A 26,202-nucleotide genomic window follows, 5' to 3' on the forward strand; every position below is an offset into this window, starting at 1 on the left:
AAGGTGGCTGAAGTTTAAACATGTAAGAATAAATACACAATTTTTATAAATAAATTCCAGATTTTGGGGGGCCCTTCCTAGTAAAAAGACAAAGAGGGAGGGAAGAAAGGGAGAGGTAGTGTGATAGTAGGAGAGAGCTTTGGCTAACGGCCAAAAATTCAAAGCTCTTGGTGCAATTTCTCATTCTGTCCCTTTTCATTTTTAAGGACCTTTCTCTTGCCCACAACTTCCAGCCGTATTTTAATACATGAACTTCTCCCACATGAAGCCATTTCTTCTTTTTGTCCACCTACTGTCCTCTAGACTGGGGGATGTTGAAGATTGGGACTTCCTGAAGACTCTATAAAAACACTAACATAGAAGCCCTGGCCACTCGAAACCCTGCAGGTTGGATGAAGAAAGAGGGTGAGGATCAGTAGGATGGCTTCTTCATGTTAGCATGAGTTGCCAAGCACCTGACCAGTCTGCTCCTCTGCCCCATTTTTTCTTTCTTCCTATGAAATTACTTATGCCCCTCCTTCTTCCAAGGCTCTATGGCTTTAATTTTACCATGCTTAGTAGAATCTAGGGGTATTTTTCTAAATTTTTCTAGGTAGGGATATTTGAGGTGAGAGGTTCCAGGATGCCTCCGTACTAACACTAACATAACAGCCCTGACCACCCAAGACCCAGCAGGTAAAGGAAGGAAAGAGAAAGGGTCAGTTAAAGGAAAGCAGGAGAGAGCTTCACTCTAAAGGGTGGGAGTTTCCAGTCTCCTGGTCGTTCTTTAACTTCTGTCTCATTTTTTCCTAAGAAATTCCTTTTACCTACAGTCTTAACCTGGATTATACTGATCAAAAATCTCCACTGATAAAGCAGTGCTTGAATCTGGCCACCTGCAGTCCTCTAGGATAGGAATAGCAGGGCTCCCTAAAAGGTACATAAAAACATTAAGACAACAGTCCTGGTCACCCACGATCCACCCAGTAAATGGGCAATGGAAAAGGGAAGGGTGTTATTTGGATTATAGGAGAAAAAAGGTAGGTCAAAATTATAAGCATTTATAGGCTTCTGGCCATTATTTCCTTCCCTGAAGTTTCATTTTTTTCATACTTCTAGTTTTCAGGATGTTTTAGTGTCCATAGTCTTCAGTCAGATATCATTGCTTGAGTTTCCCTATAGAGATCTATCTGCACTTGGAGCTCTCTAAAGCTTTGGTAAAGCAATAATGCAGTGGTGGCAATTTAATCTCAGATTCCGGCCCCTGAAACAATGACCTCCCTGTCGATCAAAAGAAAGATTTTTTTCTTTCTCTCTTTCCCTGATAAGAATACTCAGAGCAGGAGGCTCTGACTCAGCCAGTCAGCTATGATCACTCTCAGGACACCACTTGATGTCAGACAGGCCCCAGCTACTTCTATTCAAGCTTCTCTCCGCACCACAGGCCCACCATTCAGTCTTCTTCCTGCATCCTTCACACAGGAAAAAAAAGCAAAGCATAAATTCTTTTTTTTTTTTTTTTGAGGGGGAGTCTCACTCTGTCACCCAGACTGGAGTGCAGTGGCCACTCCCGGCCACCGCAGCCTTGACCTGCTGGGCTCTGGCGATCCTTCCGCCTCAGCCTTCCAAGTAGCTGGAACTACAGGCGTGCGCTACCACGCCTGGCTAATTTTTTTTGATTTATTATAGAGATGAGGTCTCGCCAAGTTGCCCAGGCAGGTCTCGAACCCGAGGGCTCAGGCAATCCACTCAGCTTAGCTTCCCAAAGCGCTGGGATTACAGGCTGAGCCACCAAGCCCGGCTACCTTTTATATTTTTAAGCTTCTATCTACATGCACACATACATAAATTAAGGTTTATTCTTATAAATTAATTTGTTATATAAATTTCCAACTATAAAAGGGGTTTATTCTATTAGTATCACAAAGATAAAATTTTTCCTTTTGTATTTAACTATAGAAAAATGATGAAAGATAATATTTCATCATTGACATAAAATGTTAAGAACAGTGACATTTAAGGTTTTTTTCTTTTTACATGTAGGTTTATTTCTCTCTCTCTCTCTCTCTCTCTCTCTCTCTCTTTTTTAAGAAAACAGGATTTCTTGAGAAAACAGAAAAGCTCCCACAGTGGGAGGGATCCTCAGGGGGGTGCCCAAGTTGACTTCTTTCTAGTACTACCTTCTTATAGAGAACCAGAGGCTACCTACTTGATTAGGAAACTTAGAGTTTCATTTTCAGGAATTATTTGAAGTTCTGTATTTTGTTTCCCTGAGGAGCAGTGGCCTCCCACCTATCATAAAAATCTTGAAAAGTGTGTGTGTTTGTGTGTTTAGTATTCTTAAAAGTAATGGAAAATTAATTTCTCATTACTTTTCATCAAATCAAACTTTTATGAAATGCATAAATAGGTCCAAGCAATCAATTCCCAATTTGGGATGCTAAATAAAGAAACATCTAGCAAAACAAGATAAAATCTCATTTTGGTCGTTGCCTTTCAGAATCTCCTCCTAAAGTTTTCATTTAGGTGGTGATAAAGATAGTACTTGTTCTTTTTTCTTTCCTAATTTCTTGATTATAAATAGAGTAACAGTGTCTATACACTAACAGATAGGAAAGGGAATCAGATAATCCAGTAACTGAATCATTCTTAGAGAGAATCAGCTAACCATCCTCCTCCAGTACACTAAGTACTTTTGAGAAAAATAACTACTTTGAATAAATGCAAATAAAAGCAATGGTGAAAAGGAAGATTCTTTTCAATACTTTACAAAGCTTCAGGAAGACCTTGGCAAATAATAAAGGATATTGTAAATTTAGATTATTTTAGCAGTAATTCAAGTGTTTTAAAATATTTTAATACTAACAAAAATAGGGACTGGCTTATAGCAGTTTGCAGCCTTAGCATTTCTTTCCTTACCTTGAAAAATCTACACAGATGCTTAGTTATATATTTTTAAGTATATGTACTTTGTGTGTATAGGGTTGTGGCTGGGGGGTGGAGAGTTTTGGGGGAGTTACATTTATTTTGCAAAATTGTCTCCATTTGTTATTCTTGCATTCAGGAATTGTATTCTTCTGTTTTGAAAAACAAACTTTTTATCTTTGTAACAGCTGAGTAGCAATAAGGCAGAGTCATAGGAAGCAAGCCCTATCAAATATGAGGGGTACCCAAAATAAACTGGAATTATCTCTCAGAGGACAGGCCCTTTGTAGTACAGGCATCTCCTGCTAGATAAGTGTTCTAGGAACCCATTAACATCAGTGTACCAGCTAGCATTTGTTGTGAGACACTCCGTTTGGCTTCAGTGAATTTTTCTTTGGAGATTCAGCACGTTTGCCCATTTCATGATGGGTGATTTACCAGTCAACTTGCCCACACAATGCTGAGTGTTCAGCAGTTTTTGACTGAAAATGGCCTGAAACCTGTGCCCCACCCTCCTTATTCACCCAATCTCACCCAGAGTGAATTTTTTGTTTGTTTCTAAGGATGAAAAAAATCTCCAAAGGGAAACGTTTTGCTGATACAGAAGAGGTGAAACAACACACAGCAGAAGCACTGCAAGGCATCAAAATCAATGAATTCAAAAACCGTTTTGAGCAGTGGAAAAGGTGTCTCGATAGATGTATTGCATCAAGTCGAGAGTACTTTGAAGGTGACTTAAGTTTAAACATGTAAGAATAAATACACATTTTTAAATAAATAAATTCTGGATTTTTGGGGGTCTCCCCTCATATAGCTCCAATTTCTGATTCTCAGAACATTAGATCTCTGGATCAGGAAAATCAAATATTGCACCTCTCTATGATACTTGCCCAAACTCTTCCAGCTAAACAGAGGCACTTTCCAATATACAATCCCGGCAGACTTTTTTTGTTGTAAGAGACATATGTATGAACCTCTTCAGCCAGACACATTTGAGAATTAAGTGCCTGGGATGGCACAAAACAAAGGCTCTATGTTTCCTGTCACACCACAAGCTATTAATGACAGGCAGATCTGACCACGTCCCCCAGCTCGGGCATCAGCTGAAACTCTCTGCCACCTCCTCACTTCTCACTCACCTGTATTCTGATTCTGTTCACTTGTGGTTTACATGAACATATAAAGCTGCTCAGGAAAATTCTTCTTGGGAATCACTCTAAGCATCAAAACTAATCCATTTTTTAAAACACATTTTTTTAAGGGCTGATTTCTAGTGAAAATTTGCATAAGACTTTATGCTGGTTTTTTTTGCCAAAATATAATTTTAAAAAATATGAATCATGCCAGGCTCCGTGGCTCAGCCTGCAATCCTGCGCTTTGGGAGGCTGAGGTGAGTGGATTGCCTGAGCCCACGGGTTCGAGACCCGCCTGGGCAGCGAGACCTCATCTCTACAATGAATCAAAAAATCAGCCGGGCGTGGTAGCGCATGCCTGCAATTCTGGCTACTCGGAAGGCTGAGGCGGAAGGATCTGGGCGACAGAGTGAGACGGAAGGAAGGAAGGAAAGAAGGAAGGAAGGAAGGAAGGAAGGAAGGAAGGAAGGAAGGAAGGAAGGAAGGAAGGAAAGAAAGAAAGAAAGAAAGAAAGAAAGAAAGAAAGAAAGAAAGAAAGAAAGAAAGAAAGAAATTGGTGTTAACTGTGTTTAAATCTGTGGGTTTGGATTGACACGACAGAGTATGGGTGGGAGGGGGCAGGATTTCACTTTTTTAATAAAAAAGTTGTTGGAATTATGGTTGCTATTTTTGTGTGTGTGTTTTTCCACAAAATAGAATTAAAATATAATGTGAGTTATTATTAAAAATAATCATATATTATGTAAGCTACAGATATTTTTCACTGGGATTCTACTTGAACTGTGTCTCTCTTTACCTTATACGCTGTCTCTGTACAGTCTTGACCACACCCGACTCTCCCTCAACTTCAAACTTGCATTTCCAAAATTTTGGGTGACTTCACCTCCCTCAAGGGTTGCACAAAATTAAGATATCAAACTATTAAAAACACTATCTTTTTTCCAGATCATCTTCTGCTCTTATGTTAATAAATACCTCTAAAGGAGGCAGGGCCCTTTATGTCTCCCTAGCCCCCTTTTAATGATTCCATTCAGTAGTCTATTGAGGTTATCTTTTATGTGTTTTATTTTATTTTATTTTATTTTATTTTATTTGAGTGGAGTCTCACTCTGTCGCCCAGACTGCAGTGCTCCCGGCCACCACAGCCTCGACCTGCTGGGCTCCGGCGATCCTTCCACCTCAGCCTTCCGAGTAGCTGGAACTACAGGTGCGTGCTACCATGCCCGGCTCATTTTTTGATTGATTGTAGAGATGAGGTCTCACCAAGTTTCCCAGGCAGGTCTCAAACCCGCGGACTCAGGCAATCCTATGTGTTTTATTTGCCCCACCCCACTCTTAATAAGCAGTAAGAGATCTTCAGAAAGGGATTGTGCTATATTGGTCTTCATAGCCCCAGTATCTAGAAGAGTGACTTGGCCCAGTGGTCATTTAATAAATGCTAATTAGCTGAACAGATTCTTCCATTTTCTACTTTGGCAGTGAGTTCTGGACCATCTACCCATCTAGTTGTCCAAGCTGGAAACATGACATCACAATTAAGTAACCCCTCCTCCTTTAGTGCCCTCATTCAGTCATTTTATCAGTTATGTTACCAGTTTAAAATGACTTGAATTTTCCCTCCATTTCTATCTGTCCTAATATCATTTCAATTGTCTTTTGCCTTGATGCTTGCCTTGCTCTAGATAGCCTCTTTCCAGGTTACTCCCATCTGTCCTTGTCTCTGTTGCAAGAGAAGTTCAATTAAAATGGAGACTTTATTTGGTTAATCTCCCACTTAAGTACTTTCATCATCACCATCAACTAAAAAACAAATCCAAGTTTCTTACCACTGCACTTAAAGCTTTCCTTTCACCTTAGTCTCTGCCAAACTCTCTAAGCTTATTTCCTTTTATATAATAGCAAACCCTTCAGCTCAGAATCACTAAAAACTCTTGCTACTTTCTAAACATGGAAGCTGTATAGCTTGTGGTGATGATGAGGAAGTGGAGGTCAGTGGGTGTTATGATTTTAATGGTTGTGTCCCCTCTAATATTCGTGCTGAAATGTAATCCCCAGAAACAGTATTAAGAGGTGGGACATTTAGGAGGTGATTAGGCCATGAGGGCAGAGCCCACACAGATGAGATTAACACCTTTATAAAGGGCTTGAGGAAGTGAATTCAGCCTCCTTTACCCTTCCATCCCTTTCATTATGTGAGGACACAGCATTTGTCCCCTCCAGAAAAAGCAGAATTCAAGGTATCATCTTGGAAGCAGAGAAAGCAGTCATCACCAGACACCAAATGCCAGTGCCTTGACCTTTGATTTTCCAGCCTCCAGAACTGTGAGAAATTTCTGTTCTTTATAAAATACTCAGTATTTTGTTATAGCAGCACAATGGACTAAGACCTTGGGTGAAACTAGCACCATCTTTAGCAGTTAGCAGTTTTTCAAAAGAGACAGTAAGGAGATATGACAGTTGTTAAAACTATGATAAAAATATGTTTGAGAAGCAACATAAAAGAAATATACAGTTTTTTATTTGTTTCTGTTTTTTTTTGAGTCAGAGTCTTACTCTGACACCCAGGCTGGAGTGCAGTGGCATGCTCATGGCTACCAGTCTCTTCCTGCCAGGCTTAGGCGATCCTTCTGCCTCAGACTTCCCAAGTAGCTGGGACTGCACCACTGAAACCTGGCTAATTTTTTTTATTTATTGTAGAGACGCGGTCTCACCATGTTGCCCAGGCTGATCTTAAACTCCTGGGCTCGGTAATCCTCCTGCCTCAGTCTTTCAAAGTGTTGCACTTACAGGCATGAACCATCGTGCTCAGCAAGATAAGAGTTTTTGAGAAAATTATCAAGGGAGGAACTTCATTTTATGTACTAGCTACCCCAACAGATGGTAAAGTATCCTTCTCCTCCAAGCTCCTCCTAATGGTAGACAATTGAACTTCTGCTGTTACATACATCCCCAGCTCTGGGCCTCACACATTCCTCCCAACAGTACTTCCAACCTCTGCCTAGCAAACCCCCCATTTCCCTTTTTTGACCCAAAAACTGCTAACTGCTAAAGATGGTGCTAGTTTCACCCAAGGTCTTAGTCTATTTGTGCTGCTATAACAAAATACTGAGTATTTTATAAAGAACAGAAATTTCTCACAGGTCTGTTTGCCTGTACATATTTTCAAGCAGCAAATCATGTATTGCCCTCTCCTGCAATATTACCTGCCTGCACAGGTTGGGCTAAGGCCCTTCCTCTGTTTACATAGCACTTGTATCATATTGAAAATTTTAAAAATAAGTCTCTTCCATAAGCTGTAGGGATCTAAGGTTAGGGACTGTACCTTCTTCATCTTTGCAGCCCAAATACCTAGAAGAGTGACGGGCATCAGTTAAACATTTTTTTTTTTTTTAGTTGGAGTCTTACTCTGTCGCCCAGACTGGAGTGCAGTGGCCATTCCCAGCCACTGGAGCCTCGACCTGCTGGGCTACGGCGATCCTTCCGCCTCAGCCTTCCAAGTAGCTGGAACTACAGGTGCGCACTACCATGCCCGGCTACTTTTTGATTTATTGTAGAGATGAGGTCTCGCCAAGTTACCCAGGCAGGTCTCGAACCTGCGGGCTCAGGCAATGCCCTCACCTCAGCCTCTCAAAGGCGCGGGATTACAGGCTGAGTCACCGAGCCTGGCTTCAGTTAAACATTTAATAAATTCTTATTGGCTTAAAGACTCTTTACCTCTACTTTTGCCCGTTGGTTGTGAATCTGAATGAGACCAGCCTAGCTTCTAACTGGAATAACAGACAGGTGGTAAACCTCTTATAAATAAGTCAGTCATTTATAACAAGGGGAGGTGAAATAAGTACTTAACATCAAGCAGCCAAGGTTGTTCTTCCCCTTCCACTAACACGGTGACTGGACTAATCCTTCCTGAGTATACGTGATCCTGCAAATGTTTTTTTCCAATTTTCATGTGGACTCTGTGTTGTTTCACGTGGGAAATCTGCCTGGTAAAACATACCACTAGCTCTACTAGTGCTGCAGAACCTAGTGTCAAATGATATTGTTTGTTTTTGAGTTGGAGTCTCACTCTGTCACCCAGGCTAGAGTGCAGTTGTGCGCTCACAGCTACTGCAGCCTTGACATGCTGGGCTCAGGTGATCTTTCCACTTCAGCCTTCCAAGTAGCTGGAACTACAGGTGCTTGCCACCACGTCCAGCTATTTTCTTTTTAATTGCAGAGACGAGATATTGCCATGTTACCCAGGCTAGCCTCAAACCCATGGACTCAGGCCATCCTCTCACCTCCATCTCCCAAAATGCTGGGATTACAGATATGAGCCACTGCACATGGCTGGGTCAAATGGTATTTTAGCAAATGAGTTAGGAAACGTTGCTAGCATGGAAGCAGCATTAGGAAAATTTTCTTTGATTGTGAATGTTTTGCATGAAACTTTTATTTGTCTTAAGGCAATTTTTATTGTCTCATTACTTCATTACTTCAAAATTTTGGTCAGTCAGTTCCAAAGTTGAATTGACTAAACAGAAGGCTCGTGGATTCATTTGTGTATCCAAGTGATCATTCAGCAATTCTTTGCTGAATTCTAATTCTGTGTCAGGCACTCTGCTGAGTAATGGGTATACAGTGTGAACAATGCAAATGTAATCTCTGTTCTCATAGTGCTTACAGTACGGTGAGAGATGTAAAATACACAGAGAAGAAAATACATAAAAGATGACTAAAGATTATTTAACAAATACATAATTATTTTATTCCTATATGTAGATCCCTTCTCACTTCCTACAGTGAGATCAACAGGAAATTTAACCAATCTATTCAAGGTTTTTTTTTTTTGGTTTTTTTTTTTTTTGAGTTGGAGTCTCACTGTTGCCCAGACTGGAGTGCAGTGGCCGCTCCTGGCCACCGCAGCCTCGACCTGCTGGGCTCCGGCGATCCTTCTGCCTCAGCCTTCCGAGTAGCTGGAATTACAGAAGCGCGCTACCACGCCCAGCTAATTTTTTGATTTATTGTAGAGATGAGATCTCGCCTGCCCAGGCGGGTCTCAAACCCGTGGGCTCAGACAATCCACTCACCTCAGCCTCCCAAAGGCGCGGGATTACAGGCTGAGCCACCGAGCCCAATTTATTCAAGTTTTGAACCTACTCTTGGCTACCACACTCTCAGATAATAATCTCACCTTTGAAAAAAAAATAGAGGCTATTAGGCATGAGCACTCAAATTCTGTTCACTGGTCTTCAGAATGTATCTGTATTTTTATTCTGTTGTTTCAAGAGAAAGAATTATCTTAGCTTCTCCCGAAGGATCACCCTAACTATATCCTAAAGACTAACTTTTCAAGATCACAAGTAGGATTTTTGGCTCTATCTTTTGGCTTGGTCTATATCATGTGCAAAATCTTCCATGATTTTTTTTTTTTTTGAAAGCAGGATTTATTAAGAGGACAGAAAAGCTCCCACAACTTTGGGAGGGGACCCAATGGGGTTGTCCTTTTTTTGTTTTTTTTTGTTTTAGAGTCGGAGTCTCACTGTTGCCCAGGCTGGAGTGCAGTGCCATGCTCACAGCCACCACAGCCTCGATCTGCCAGGCTCAGGCAATCCTTCCACTTCAGCCTTCCAAGTAGCTGGCTCATTTTTTGATTTATTGTAGAGACAAGGTCTTGCCAAGTTGCCTAGGCTGGTCATGAAGATTTTTTTTTTTAAAGGGTATTTTTTTTATAGCTCCTACGCTCTCAAGACACTGTTTTGACATGCTACTTTCATTCATAAATGTTCTTCACAAAAGAAGAGAAGGAAGAGGAGGAGGATCATCATGGATCTTCATTAGAACCATTCAGAACTAAGTCTGGGAGTGATGTTGAAGGTACTCTAAAAGAGAAAGTTCTTTCTTTTTATGAATGTGAACTTGAATTGATGTCTGTTGACCCTGCTACTATAATTTCATCAGTTTCGGAGAATACTATTCAGAAACTGGAGTTGAAATAGGAAGCAGAGTGCTGGGCTCGGTGGCTCAGCCTGTAATCCCAGTACTTAGGGAGGCCGAGGCGAGAGGACTGCCTGAGCCCGCGGGTTCAAGACCCTCCTGGGCAACTTGGCGAGCCCTCATCTCTACAATAAAAATCAGAAAATCAGCTGGGTGTGGTAGCGCATGCCTGTAATTCCGGCTACTCGGAAGGCTGAGGCGGAAGGATCGCCGGAGCTCAGCAGGTCGAGGCTGCGGTGGCCGGGAGCGGCCACTGCACTCCAGTCTGGGTGACAGAGTGAGACTCCAACTCAAAAAAAAAAAAGAAATAGGAAGCAGAGCTGAGAGGTGAAACAAACAAACAAGCAAACAAAAAGCAATACGATTTCATTAAGCTTCTAAGTCCAGTCATACCTAAAACAGCACTAGCCTTGAATTTTACGGTGTAGACAATAAATTCTCTTTTGCTTCAACCAGTTAAGCTTCTGTGGCTGCTGTCATTTGTAACAAAAAGGACAATCATTTTTTTCATCATCAAAGACTCAGTGGCTAATATTTGTCAGAATTATTCATTCCCTTCCTCTTCTTCTGTCTTTACCCATTTTTTCTGATCTTTATTATGCTCCCTCTGGTTCTTCTTTATGTGTAGCATTAAGTTGTAGAATTTTGTTAGAATGAATAGGAGATGTATATAGAGATTCTTGAAGAATACACACTTTACATGCGTAAATCCCTGTTGAAAGTGTAGACACACTTTTTGGAATTTTGTTTAAGATACTACACGATTGATTAAGATCCTGTAAAAGAGATGCTATGTAAAAGCAAAATAGTTGTATTTTTTTTTTTTTTTTTTATCAGAGGCTCACTCTGTCACCCAGGCTGGAGTGCAGTGGCATGCTCCTGGCCACTGTACCCTTGGCTTGCTGGACTCAGGCAATCCTTCCACCTCAGCCTTTCAAGTAGCTAGAACTACAGGCATGCGCCACCACACCCAGCTAATTTTTTGATTTACTGTAGAGATGAGGTCTCGCCAAATTGCCCAGGCTGGTCTCAAACCTGTGGGCTCAAGCAATCCTCTCACTTTGGCCTCCCAAAGTGCTGGGATTATAGGCATGAGCCACCGTGCCCCATCAGTTGTAAATTTTGATGGCACATTATCATTTTCATTATGAATATAAATAATTGAATATTAATAAGGCACAGAATGAAGGTTTTCACTGTGATAATGCCTCTGATTGTAATTAGAAAAAAATGAAATAAATGAGACAACTGTGTTATTGCATTTTTATACTAGCATGCTTTTTGGAAAGCAACTAAATTGCTTTGTCACCTCCATTTTTAGAAAGCATAAGGTTAGAAAATACAATAAAACTGAACATAATTTCCAAACAGAACTGAGAGTCATTAGTCTGTAAGATATTTGAAATCATATCAAAAAGCAGAATTTATGGCCCCATGAGTTATGGAAAAGGAAATTGAATTGTGTTTTATTTTTAAAGGACAACTACTAAAAAGGTGTTTCCATAGTAACAAGGTCACTACCAGTAGCTGTTACAGACCTTCTCCTTTTCTGATAGTGGGTTTAAAGATTTTTTTCAAATACCACTTTAAAAGCCCCATGAAAAACTACAGCTATTCTAATCATTCATCTGAACCCAAAACGAAGAAAACCACACATGGAGTATTGAATTTCTCATGTTTTATGGATTATAAGTATTCATGGCTGTTATATTTTCAAAAAGAAGCTGCCTGACTAGCTACAATGCCAGCTCCTAACCATGGGATTTAATTAGTCTGATTGTAAATCAAGACAAACAGAAGTTGTTTGCAGTAGTATTCAAATAGAAATAAAAGGTGGCACAGGATTAAAAACATACTTCTTTAACATCTAAATATTGAAAGAGTTAAGCAAATAATCCTGTTATTAGAAAAATTTCAAAGACAGATAAAATATTGAATCACTACCACAGGAAGTCAGACAGATAGGCCCCATTTTGTTTACAACATAAGTAAATAGCTCTTTGGTCATAAAATCAGTTCATTTAGCCGTACCAGGAAGTGGACTCCCCTTCCTCTTTCCTCTATATGAAAGGAAACTGCCTAGATGATAGTCATTTGTATAGCCTTTCCTTCTTCACTAAACTGGGAGTCCTTTGAGAACAGATACATTTTATGTCTCTTTGTAGTCATGATAGTATCTCACATGACATTTTGTATATAAAAAATACTGAAAAAAATAAGTGGAGAATGAATCATGAAAGATAATCACACAACAGTAACTAAAATAACTCAAAGTCTCTGGTTTAATTTTAGAAACAATGTGTCAGTTAAAAATGTGTACTCGTGATTTTAATCTCTTTAAACTGAGAGGCTCTAGATCCTTGTTCACAGAACCACCAACTATTAAACAACGAATCCAATTGCCTAGGCCCTGTACCAAATTCAGTCCGGTTCTGACATGCAGAGCTCTGGCATCAGTATTTTGTAAAGCTACTCAGATGATTCTAATGTGAAGCCAGTGTTGAAAATCATTGCTTTACACTGTTCCTCCTGGTATAACTAAGGATTAACTTATTTACCTCCTACGTTAGCTATTTTCTTCTCAATATTACCTCATAATACTGTATTTACCAAGTTTAGGCTGCCTTTTATCATTACCTAAAGACTTGTTCCCTAAAATAATTTTTCATAATAAAAATTTCAAAGTATACAGCTAAAACTTTTAGCCAAAATTATTATTTATTATATTCTGTTTAATATACTTTTATTAGCTTTTTGTTGTGAATTCAGCTTTTGAAAACCAGAGCTGAATAATAGACTCTAGGCCAGGCTTGGTGGCTCAGTCTGTAATCCCAGCACTTTGGGAGGCCAAGGCAAGTGGATTGCCTGAACCCGCGAGTTCAAGACCAGCCTGGGCAGCTTAGTGAGACCTCGTCTCTACAATAAATAAAATAACTAGCCGGGCATGGTAGCACATGCCTGTAGTTCTGGCTACTTGGAAGGCTGAGGGGGAAGGATCGCCAGAGCCCAGCAGAGTAATGCTGGGGTGGCCATGAGCGTGGCACTGCACTCCAGCCTGGGTGACAGAGTAAGACTCTAACTAAAAAAGAAGAAGAAAAAAAACCAGACTCTAAATAAATATCAGTAGAATTAGTAAATGCTTTTGGGCTTTTTTTTTTTTACATGCACCTTTACCTGGGTCTATAATGCCTTTTACCCTTTTATCTAGAAAAATTCCAATTCATCTTTTAAAACACCTAGATCATATTTTTCTTCCTCCAGGAAGCTTTCCCTGATCTAATCACAGAATTTAGTATGTTCTCTTTTTTGGCACTGCCTCATGCTTTTACTTTGCACTGACCATATTGTACTATCACTTCTTTTTCTTTCTCATTTTTTTTTTTAAAGTCCCTTCTTTATACTTGATTGTGAACAGCTTTCAGCAGGTGTTAATTCATGGCTCTCTCTGCTCTTTTTCTCTCAAGTTACGGCACAATAGCTGGAAACAATAGGCACTCAATAAATTTTTACCAAATGAAAGAATAAATGGCCATATTGAAGCGAATCAATTGCATTTCAAAACCATTATTGCTATGGATTGAATTATGTCCCCTCCAAATTCATAGGTTGAAACTCTAACTTTCAACGTGTTTTTTTTTTAGTATTTGGAGATGAGGCCTTTGGGAGATAATTAGAGTTAGAAGAGGTCATAAAGGGAGGGTGGCGGTCTCTCACGATGAGATTGGTGCCCATATAAGAAGAGACACCAGAGATTACTGTCTCTCTCTGCCATGTGAATACACAGCAGGAAGACTGCCCTCTATCAGCCAAGAAGTAGGACTCTCAGCAGAACCCAACCATACGGGCACCCTGATCTCTGACATCCAGTCTCCAGTACTCTGAAAAAATAAAACTTCTGTTGTTTAAGCCACTCAGTTTAGAGTGTTTAGCTATGACAGCCTTAGCTGACCAATACAACTATGAGTCAGGATTAAGATATTTGAAGAGAAAAATTAATATAGACATTACAGAAATTTTTGCTTTCTCTCATTTATTTAAATCCTTTAAAGAGTAGGGGTTTGCTTTTTTAAAGAAAAGACGATCAAATGCAGTTAGACTAGATATTTCATACTTTCTTTCAAATATACTTGAGGCTTTTTTGTGGCATTTTTCTGGTAAACTAAGAAGTCTATCATAAGCAAATTTGGATGAAAGTGAAGTAATTTTGCAGAGCAATAATTAGCCAATAGGAAAACATAAATTACCTTGGGGACTGCTTCATCAATGAGAAAAATTCACCAGGTTTCCTTTTTACTCACAAATACTATTCGTTGACTAACCAGAATTCCTCACATTGCACTAGACATGTTGTCTTACATTAATTGTACTTTGTCATATTTAGTTTAGAGAAAATATTTAAGATGTCATGGGAACTCCCAAATGTATTATTTATTCAACAAATATTTGTTGTATATTGTGGTAATGTAACTCCATGTTTAAAGCCAATTTAAGCTAGTTTCATTCCAGCATTTTCTTGGGACTATGAATATAAACTACCCAGTCTTTATCTGGAAAATCTATTCTATAAGAAAAGCATAAAAACTGTGTAGTTTATTTTTTATTTGTTTGCATCAGTCTCACTCTGTCACCCAGGCTGGAGTGCAGCAACATGCTCACGACCACAGCAGCCTCGACCTGCCACTCTTTCCACTTCAGCCTTCCAAGTAGCTGGAAACACAGGGATGTGCCACCACACTTGGCTAATTTTCTTTTATTTATTGTAGAGATGAAGTCTCACCAAATTGCCCAGGCTGGTCTTGAACATGTGGGCTCAGGCAATCCTCTCACCTCAGCCTCCCAAAGTGCTAGGATTATAGGCGTGAGCCACCACGCCCAGCCTAAAACTGTGTAGTGTAAATGAAGTACACACATTTTAAAATTTTGTGAATGAGTACATTTTTAAAAGTTTGGAAAACCAATATCAACTTGTCAAAATTTTACCAATTGGCAAAAAATAAAATAAATAAAATAACATTAAAAACAAATAAATACCACTTTAGCTATCACCATTAGTTCACAAATGGCATAGTATTTTAACACAAAATAATTATAGAATGTAATCTTAAAAAAGAGTGAGGGTAGTTTTCAAAGTGATTAATTTAATTTAATGGAAAAAGAAACCAAACCACTCACTATGTTCTTTATTCTCATATCATCCTAGACTGGTGAAACTTTGTTCTTGTTTCCCACTATTCAAAATCTCTTCTTTATTCTAACTTTTTGGGTGACCAATAAAATAAGTAAACCTGGTTTAATCCCATGAGCCTTGCAGGGTTAAAATGAAAAATGTTCAGTTACCTATAATAATTTTCACTTACCTATAATTACTTTCTCTCATTTTGCCAAATACTAAGCATAAATGATGTTTCTGATACTATGATTATGTTACATTTCTACATTTACAATATGTCATATACACATCCATGTAAAGGCTATAAATTAAAGACAAACAAATATAACAATAAAACTTACATGTGTGGACCCAATGAAACTGCCCTTGTTGCTACAATTCCAAGAATCAGAGTTGTTAAAACTGTAGAAATAAGGGAGACCTGCAAAAGAAAATGTAAAGATATCACCAATTTAGAATGGAGACAATTTTGCTTAAAATATTAAGTCTTTCTCTTTTCTTTTACTTGGGTAAACTTATGCATGGACTTGTCTACCCAATTCTTTAGTTGGAGTTTGAGTTGGAGTCTTATTCTGTCACCCTAGTTGGAGTGTCGTGGCACATTCATGGTCACCGCAGCCTTGATCTGCTGGGCTCAGTTGATCCTCCTGCCTCAGCCTTCGAAGTAACTGGAACCACAGGCGTGCACCACGACTCCCAGCTAATTTTTTTTATTTATTGTAGAGATGAAGTCTTGCCAGGTTGCCCACATTGGTCTTGAATCCCTGAACTCAGGCAATCCTTTGCCTCCACCTCCCAAAGTGTTGGGATTACAGGCATGAGCCACCACTCCCAGCCTAGTTTATTTTTATAGATGGATGTTGATAATGCCAAGCATGTAACTTCTTCTTTTTTTTTTTTTTTTGAGTTGGAGTCTCACTCTGTCGCCCAGACTGGAGTGCAGTGGCCGCTGGGCTCCGGGATCCTTCTGCTTCAGCCTTTCAAGTAGCCGGAATTACAGGCATGTGCTACCACGCCCGGCTGATTTTTGTTGGTTTGTTTGTTTTTTATTGTAGAGATATCAGGTCTCAGTTTTGGTTCCCTCCCTGCACCCAAAATAAGTAAGCAAGCATCACTCTAACTATTGTTATAATCGTGCAACATGGCTACATTTTTACTAGCTTCCTGTATAGAATATACAACAGGCAAATATAACTGAAAGTAAAAATGAAATTATGTTGGGTTTTTTTTCTTCAGGCCTATTTTAGTGTTGATTTGTGGGTTTTTTTCTTTCTTTTTCTTGAGTTGGAGTCTCACTCTGTCACCTAGACTGGAGTGCAGTGGCAGCTTCTGGCCATTGTAGCCTCGACCGGTTGGGCTCCGGCAATCCTTCCTCCTCAGCCTTCCAAGTAGCTGGAACTACAGGAGCGCGCTACCTTGCCCAGCTAATTTTTGATTTATTGTAGAGATGAGGTCTTGCCAAATTGCCCAGGCGGGTCTCAAACCCGCAGGCTCAGGCAATCTACTCACCTCGGCCTCCCAAAGCACTGGAATTACAGGCTGAGCCACCGAGCTCAGCCTGATTTGTGCTTTTTAAAAAAAATCTGTAATTGCTTCTCCTTCTCTCTTTATCTTACCCCTCACCCTTCCAACATAACACACATAACTGCCTCTCCCAATATGTTTTGGGGGATGCTTCAGCTTTTTCCTCCCTGCTTTCTAGCTCAGTTAGTCTGTTTTTCCTATGTGGTTCTGCCCTTTGGTCTGTGTTTCTAGGTCTGTTTTGCTTCTTCCTTTCTGTTCTGTCACTATTTCAACTGGTTAAAATACAAACTGGTCTGTGTGTGTATGTGCCCCCTGCACTCATTATGATAGGTCTGTGTTTCTAGTCGTAACTTTTTAATGAATAAGCACATTGTGGATTTTTTCCTCTGATAAGAAACAATGAATGTAAAATTGCTTTTATTTCACATGGTTCTCATTAACCTTGTTTTCTAAGTTGTTAATTTTTAACTAGAAAAAAATTTCTATTATGAATCTGCTGGTCCTCTGAGGAACAGAGAGTTAAGTAACATCCCCAAGGTCACAGCTGGAACGTGGCAGAGAGAGAACTCAAATGCAAGCGACCTGACTCCAGATATGAACTTCTGCCTAGTCTGCTTTGCTCATTGTGAGATTTGTTTGTTTGTTTTTATTTTTGAGATGAGGTCTCACTCTGCCACTCAGGTTGGAGTGCAGTGGCATGAAAATGACGATCACAGTTCATGGCAGCCTTGACCTCCTGGGATCGGTTGAGCTTTCCACCTCGGCATCCCCAGTAGCTGGGACTACAGGTGCACATCACCATGCCTGGCTAGTTTTTTGATTTTTAAATTTTTTGTAGAGATGAGATGTTGCTATGTTGCCCAAGCTGGTCTTGAACTCCTAGGATCAAGCAATTCATCTGTCTTGGCCTTTCAAAGTGTTGTGATTTCAGGCATGAGCCACCACACCTGGCCAGGAAATTTATTTAGATTTTTTTTTTTTTTTTTTGAGTAGCAGTCTCACGCTTGTCGCCCATGTTGGAGTGCAGTGGCACGCTCATGGTCACCGTAGCCTCAACCTGCTGGACATAGGCAATCCTTTCACCTCAGCCTTCCAAGTAGCTGGAACTACAGATGCACACCACCATGCCCAGCTAGTTTTTGTGATTTATTGTAGAGATAAGGTCTCACCAAGTTGCCCAGGCTGGTATCGAATCCCCGGGCTCAGGCAATCCTCTTGCCTTAGTCTCCCAAAGTGCTGGTATTACAGGTTGAGCCACTGTGCCTGGCCAGGTTTTTTTTTGTTTTTGTTTTTGTTTTGAGTAGGAGTCTCACTCTTTTGCCTAGGCACGAGTGCAGTGGCATACTCACGGCCACTGCAGCCTCAATCTGCTGGGCTCAGGTGATCCTTTCCCCTCAGTCTTCCAAATAGCTGGAACTACAGGTGCGCACCACCATTCCTGGCCAATTTTTTGCTTTATTGTAGAGAAGAGGTCTCACCAAGTTGTCCTGGCTGGTCTCGAACCCCTGGACTCAGGCAATCCTCTTGCCTCAGCCTTCCAAAGTGCTGGAATTATAGGTGTGAGCCACCATGCCCAGCTAGACATTTTAATATGACACTTTTAGAGACATTTAGAAAAAAATGTTCAGATATTAAGAATATGAGTCATTGCCTTGCTAGACTGTGGTGTGGCCATGTGCTCTTTGAGTTATGGCTGTTACCATGCTTCTTGGCTTTGCCCCCGTCCCCCACCTTGGGGAGGTGAATCTTCTCTCTCTCTCTCTCTCTCTCTAGTTTTCTTTTAAATAAACTATATTTTCTAATTTAAAAAAAGATATGACAGAATATTAGTAGCTTTCCTCTTACGAATGCCTTGCTCTCTGCTCTCAGAATATAACATTCATGTTTACACTGAATATGTGAAATGGAAAATAGTTCAATCGTTTTAGAGAATTCACAAAAAAGCACCTTTTGATACAGTCTTGTGTATTTCTGAATGACTGTTAGGGATGGAGGGTGTCAGAAAACTGTGAAATACTGCCTCCACCCTCAGCTCCACCTGGAAGTAAGGACTTCATAACTGGATACATGACATCAAACATCCCAGTGAAAAGTAAAGTTCAGTCAACTGTTGAACTTTCCAAAATAGAATATGAAAAACTATATAAATAATTATTTTTAAAAGTTATGTGTAAGAATGCTTAGCATCATGTAGACATAGCAGCAACAATATTTTGGGTAAAATACAAATATTTCATTTTTTTTGAAAGCAGAATTTATTAAGAGGACAGAAAAGGTCCCACAGTGGGAAGGGATCCAAGGAGGTTGCCCCAAATATTTCTTGAGAGTAAGTGCAGATGAACTTATGGAGTGAGTTGAATAATTATTTGGTTGCTTTCATTAGAAGAGTTAAGTTTTTCTCTTTAGTAATAAGAATCATAAATATTGATCAAATTCACAAAAATTGATCAATCAACACATTGACATTTCAATTCAAGGTAAAGTACAAGCATAGTAGACGTAATTTACACATAAAAATATTTAAAGCCATTACAGTGAGTCACCCTTCTTAGTTTAAATTTAGACTGTTTAAACTACCTACAGAAAAGGCTGAACACTTTTCCAATAAATTAGACTTATTTTAAATATAGTTATTGAGGCCAGGCATGGTGACTCATGCCTGTTATCACAGAACTTCGGAAGACTGGCAGGAGTATCGCTTGAATCCAGGAATTCAAGAACAGCCTGGCAACACAGCAAAACCTTATCTCTACAAAATTAAAAAAAAAAAAAAAAAAATTAGCCAGGCATTGTGCTGCTACTTGGGAGACACAGGGAAAAGGATCACCTGAGTCCAGGAGGTTGAGGCCGTGGTGAGCTGTGATTGTGCCACTGCACTTCAGCCTGAGCAACAGAGTGAGACCTCAACTCAATAAATAAATAAATATAGTTTTTTTTATATTTTCTAAGTTTAAAAAGCGCTGTCTGACTTCCATTATGGTACATACCTTAGGAAAGAAAAAGGAAGAACATATTTAGTTCACACTCATCAACTATTTAACCATTAGTTTTCAAAAACAAGCTAATGATTCAACCACAGTTTACTCTGGCATAAGCATAAATAAACGAAAAGAAAGTGAATATGATTACTTTACTTAAGAATTCTGCCAAATAGACAGTAAGATCAGTGCAGGTAACAGGGTGCATTTCCATGCTTATTTAAAATGCAAAATTTACCTTTCCAAGCTTTGCTATATCTCGGTACAAGGACAAAGGCAGAGTAAAGGCAACCGTAGAAAGTCCAATAATGAAGTGGCGACCAATAAACAAGTTTCCAGAATCAACTAAAACACAATAAATATTATTAAGTCTCCATAGGTACAAGTAACATATTGGTGACACAACTAAATAGCCAAGCATTTAGTTATAAAAATTACCTAAACATCAACACTACCTCAATGACAGGAATTTTGAGTGAATAAACTCCACAAAACTATGTAAAAATAGAAATAAATCGCAAACCTGTAAATGCAAAATAACTTAAGAATAAACCTATACCTTAAATGATGTTATAATATCTTACATTCAAATTATTTCAACATCCTTCTAATCAGTTTCCATGCTTCTTTGTTTCCTTAGAGAATACTCTTAAACCAGAAGCTACAGAAATCCTTTACAAAAGTAAAAAAAAAAAAAATCATGTCATTACCTATTCAAAGCCCTCAAATACAAAACCCTTCATGTAGAATGTAAGCTGCAAGATGACAGCACATTTTTTTTTCTTTTGAGTTGGGGTCTCACTCTTTTGCCCAGGATGGAGTGCAGTGGCACAATCATAGCTACTGCGGTCACAGCCTCCTCTCAAGTAGCTGGAACTACAAGTGCATGACAACAACCCCAGTTTAGTTTTTTATTTTTTGTAGAGACAAATTTCACTATGTTGCCTAGGCTGGTCTCAAACTCTCGATCTCAAGCAATTCTCTTGCCTTAGCTTCCCAAAGTGCTGGGATTACAGTCATGAGCCATCATACCTGGTAACAGTACATTTTCTAAGGTTGTTTTCTTTTTTTTAACTTCTGTATCCCAAGAGACTTGAACAGTAATACTTACACAATATTTCAAAAATCAAGATTTATGAAAATACATAATATAGCTCTATACTTTTGTCAAGAAGGAATTAATATCCCTGAATGACAGAAGCAACTTGTTGGATTGGGCAGAGGTCACAACAGGAAGCTCCTGCAACTAGTATACACTGTAGATTCTTGGTGATGGTGATGAATAAATGCAAATAAAAATAATAGGATATAGACACACATATATAAAACAAAATAGAAAGAGAAGTTTTAAACATAAAATGAAACATACTTAGAAGGAATCAAAATAGTCACTTAAGGAACTACATATCTATTCCAATGAAGACACCATTGTTTAATTTTAGACCGGCCGATTAAAATGTTTCTATCAGGGAAAGTTAAATTAATTATGGTCACTGCAACTGTCTGGTAGATACTATACAGGAGAATATTGAACTTCCATTAAAGCATGATATGAGAATATTCTTTTAAAATATGACTCAGAGAAAGAAGCACACTAAAGGACAAGATGTATGGTAGTATGTTACTCTTATGAATATCTGCAATTACATATATTCTTAAAACTCTGAAAGTTTCCATTAAAAAGGAAGGAAGCAGCCGGGCTCGGTGGCTCAGCCTGTAATCCCGCGCCTTTGGGAGGCTGAGGTAAGTGGATTGCCTGAGCCCGCGGGTTCGAGACCCGCCTGGGCAACTTGGCGAGACCTCATCTCTACAATAAATAAAAAATTAGCTGGGCGTGGTAGTGCGCGCCTGTAGTTCCAGCTACTTGGAAGGCTGAGGCGGAAGGATTGCCGGAGCCCAGCAGGTCGAGGCTGCAATGGCCGGGAGTAGCCACTGCACTCCAGTCTGGGCGACAGAGTGAGACTCCGACTCAAAAAAAAAAGGAAGGAAGGAGAAAAAAAAGGAAGAGTGTTAGAAGAACTGTCCCTACCTGACTGTCTCAAGGGGAAGAGATTATTAGTGTTTTCTATTTTCCCCATTTTGCTTATCTGTGTTTTCTAATATTTTCCCAATAAATATGTATTATTTTTCAAATAAATAAATGTTTAAAATTAGCAATTCTCCTTTGAAAAATCTTGGGAAAAAACAAAGGAAACAAAAATTCCATGGATCACACAATTAAAAGATAACTACAGTTTATATGTTAATATATTTCTGTTATTTTTTCTTGCATTTGCAAATATAACATTTACATAATTTAGATCATATTGTGTGTATAATATTATATTCTGCCCATGTTCTCTTAGCATTCTATCCACCCACATGATCTCAATTTATAAAATCGTGATTGAAAGACTAGGGAGGGTCTAGGACAGATGCTACAGACAGTTCAGGGTATTAATAATAATAGCTTACATTACCAGTAATGTAAGCTTACTATGTGGTAGGTACTGCCTGAATCATCTCTTTTGTTTCCCACAACAATTCTATGAATCAGGTAAGTTTGTAATTCATAATGTAGAGGTGAGGAGTCAAACTCAGAAAGAATAACCAACCATCTCAAGGTCACACCACTAGTAAGCAGTGGGTCTGTGATTTGATAGCCAAGCCTCCTTGATCTCAGCTTCCACTAAACCCTGTGAGAGGAACAGCTACAATTTCCAGTTCTAGGTTCTGTTTCATTTTGTTTTGTATGTCTCTAGAATGAGTGATTCAAGCATTAAAAGGAGAGGTATTATTCCATCAATCTCTTCAACTATAATAACAACCATAGAGTTAGATCACAATGAAATGGGGATTATGAGAAGCTCTTCAAAGCAAAAAGACTCACAATCTCTGAATGACTCTCATAACCATGACATAACAAAAAGCAGAATAGGGAGTGGAGTTGTAGCAACATGTTGAAAAGGTCTGCTTGAGAATGTTCATAGAGGCTTTTTCATAATCACCCCACATTGGAAATAACACAATGTCCCTCAACTAGATGACAGATATAGTTGTACATCTATAAAACAGAATGCTTCTCAGTGATAACTTTTTTAAAAACAGCAAACTACTGATTCACCTAAAGACACAAATGAATCTCAAATGCACCTTTTTAAGCAAAAGAAGCCAACCTCAAAAAAGCTATATATCATATGATGACACTTATCTGGCATTCTGGAAAAAGCAAAACTATAGGGAGACAAATCTCATTTGCAATTGCCAAATTCTGGAGATTAGGAAAGGTTTGACTTCAAATGAAGTTGGAAAACCTGAGAGAGTGATGAAATTGTTCTTTTTTCTTTGTTTTTGTTTTTGTGTTTGTTTTATTTTGTTTTTAACAGATGAGATTTTGCTATGTTGCCCAGGCTGGACTTGAACTCCTGGGTTCAAGCAATCCTCCTGCCTTAGCCTCCAGAGTAGCTGGGATGACAGGAACACACGACTGCTCCCAGCTTATTCTGTATTTGGATTATGGCTCTGGTTAGTGACTATATGCATTTGTCAAAACTCACAGAATGTACATCTTGAAGGGTTAATTTTGCTGTATTCAATGATACCTTAATATAAATAACAGGGAAAATAGCTTGCTTATTTAAAAAATGATGTAGTATCAATAGTACATGAAAAAAATGTTACCACAGAAAGCTGGTGATATGAAGCATAAGGAATTTAAAATATAAAGTATTCTAAGTATACACATATACACATATATAGTAGTAACATTTTTTCAAACAGCCAAATAAGGAATCAATTATATATAAAAGTAGATCAAAACTTCAAGATCAGAATGGATCATAGAAACCTGAGGTAATCCAATTACTCCATTTAAAAATATTTTATTTATAAATTATTATGAGCCACATTAACTATAAATATCTATATAAAACAAATATATTTAAATCTTCAAAATTTTTATTTTGGCTTACCTCCAGGAATTCTTTGAAAGACTTTGCTCAGAGTATCTCCAGCTATTATGTTGTAACTTATCATAGCTAAAAACATAATTAAAATGATATATTCACCAACAAGCCATCACATATTCATCCTGAATATTTTGAAAGCAGACAGTTATTACCCCAAATATTGGCATAATTCTGTTATCCTCAAATATATGTTATAATTACCAATTTGGGCAACTTTAAAAATAACTAAACAACAGATTTGTAGTGCAGTATCAATTTGTATTACAAAAAGATTTTCACTTTAGAAATGGATTCACCATAGAACACCTTTAAATAGTAAGTCTTGGTAGTCACTTCAAATGCAGTTTATTTTGTTGTTAAAGTTTAGGTTTCCAAACACCTTTTCAGGAACACATGTACTGCTTAAAGTGAGGCATAATAATAGAAAATTTTAAAGGCATCAAAATACCCCCTCAATTGAAAAAGTAAGACTTTTTGGGACGTATATTCATAGGCTTCAATGGAGACATATGGAACTAGTAGTTTGAACAATATTTTCTATAGAACTGACTTAAAAAATGAAGTCAAGGCCAGGCTTGGTGGCTCAGCCTGTAATCCCAGCACTTTGGGAGGCCGAGGTGAGTGGATTGCCTGAGCCCACGGGTTCAAGACCCGCCTGGGCAACTTGATGAGACCTCATCTCTATAATAAATGAGAAATTAGCCAGGTGTGGTAGCGTGCGCCTGTAGTTCCAGCTACTTGGAAGGTTGAGGCGGAAGGATCACCAGAGCCCAGCAGATCGAGGCTGCGGTGGCCGGGAGCAGCCACTGCACTCTAGTCTGGGTGACAGAGTGAGACTCCAACTCAAAAAAAAAACCAAAAAACGAAGTCAATTTAGCCATTGGAGAATATTAACATTTTATTTATTTAAGAAGTGCTAGGTGACATTTTCACCATTATAATACAAATTTTAAATAGCATGTTGGCCTAGTACATGGCATCTACAAATCCTTAGGTTAACAACAAAAAAAAAGTAGAAGCCTTAGGAGAAGTCTGTTATTTCTCATTCCAGATCATTCTGCTTTTTATCAAATAAAGAAAGCCCAAACAGTAACCTGATGAAAATAACCCTCATTTTATTTGAAAGAAATATTCATAAAATAAATCAAAAGGGCTAGAAAATAAGGAAGAAAATAATTAAGGAAACAAACATTTAATTTTGATATATTTCAGCTGCTAATATTCTTGAATGACTATTGAAAGTATTTTTAATCAGAAATGACTGTGTTATGCAAATAATTTCAATATTCATCTTCACAATCATCTTACCTATAAATGGATACAAAAACTGAAGAACAGAAAGAAGGAGATACCCTGGAAAGCCGAAGGTTTTATTGACCAAAGACTGGTAGGTGTCTGTTCCAGAGAGAGCCCCGCCTTTTATCAATAAAACAAGGGAAAAGTCTGTGGCAAAAATAATGATGAAATAAATGTCAGATTACACTTAATACAAAGTTTTTTCATGTTTTCACTTAATAACCATTGAGAAAATGGGAAATTTAGAGAAGTGTTTAATTTAATGCTATAGTATTAATATAACAAAACTTTCTTTTTGTAATACACCACCATTTTATGCAACTGTAATGTTTTCAGCCATATATTTTCCGATAAAGATGCAAATAACAGGAGAGAAGAGGAAACAGACTAGAGTCAAAGTGTCAACATTCTATTACTGCCGGGCTCGGTGGCTCAGCCTGTAATCCCACCCCTTTGGGAGGCTGAGGTGAGTGGATTGCCTGAGCCCGCGCGTTCGAGACCCGCCTGGGCAAATTGGCGAGACCTCATCTCTACAATAAAATCAAAATAAGCTGGGCATGGTAGCGCGCGCCTGTTGTTCCAGCTACTTGGAAGGCTGAGGCGGAAGAATCGCCGGAAGCCCAGCAGGTCGAGGCTGCAGTGGCCGGGAGCGGCCACTGCACTCCAGTCTGGATGACCAAGTGAGACTCCAACTCAAAAAAAAAAAACCCACAAAAAACATTCTATTGCTTTTCTGACCTTCAGCAATTGTTATAAGGTCAATTGTCCAAGGAACAGAATGCAGGTAATCAGAATGCAGGTAATCAAATATTTCATAGGTATTCAACGTGTGAAAACTGAGGATGAAAAATGCTGCAAGCATTTAAAAATAATAGATCTAGGAGAATCAGAGCATTCAATTTTATAACAAAATAAAATCAGTAACTTTATTTCATAGTAATATGGTTAAGAGATACTTTAGGAAATGTTTTTGTTGACATTTAGATTTTAGAAATTTCATGTATTTGTAAAATTTCTGAAGTTTCCCTATATTGATTCTAGTTTTATACCACTGTTTTCGGAAAACGTAGTTGATGTTATTTTCATTTCCTCATATTTGTTACGACTTGTTTTGTGGCCTAACATGCATTCTATCCTGGAGAATGTTTTATATGCAGTCAAGAAAAATGTATGTTCTGTAGCTGTTAGATGGGATGTTCTGTAAATGTCTTTTAGGTTTATTTGGTCTAGAGTGTATTTAAATACAAAATTTCTTTTTTTTTTTTTTCTAGATG

At 38.6% G+C, this 26,202-nt stretch overlaps 1 protein-coding gene across 2 annotated transcripts in view; it reads right to left on the reverse strand.

The window, feature by feature from the left end:
- The window catches only part of SLC38A11 (solute carrier family 38 member 11), a 75,318-nt gene that overhangs the window by 37,760 nt on the left and 11,356 nt on the right, over positions 1-26,202 (reverse strand). For both annotated transcript variants that reach the window (XM_008059671.2, XM_021713180.1), the window contains 4 exons: positions 24,941-25,075; positions 23,636-23,701; positions 19,924-20,030; positions 15,525-15,604 (listed from right to left, as the gene is read on the reverse strand). In XM_008059671.2, the coding sequence (XP_008057862.1) occupies positions 15,525-15,604; positions 19,924-20,030; positions 23,636-23,701; positions 24,941-25,075 (388 nt within the window). The remainder of the gene's footprint in view (positions 1-15,524; positions 15,605-19,923; positions 20,031-23,635; positions 23,702-24,940; positions 25,076-26,202) is intronic.

This window comes from Carlito syrichta, unplaced genomic scaffold (genome assembly GCF_000164805.1).
Source record: "Carlito syrichta isolate Samal-C Ts95f unplaced genomic scaffold, Tarsius_syrichta-2.0.1 Scaffold304334, whole genome shotgun sequence".
NCBI lineage: Eukaryota > Metazoa > Chordata > Mammalia > Primates > Tarsiidae > Carlito > Carlito syrichta.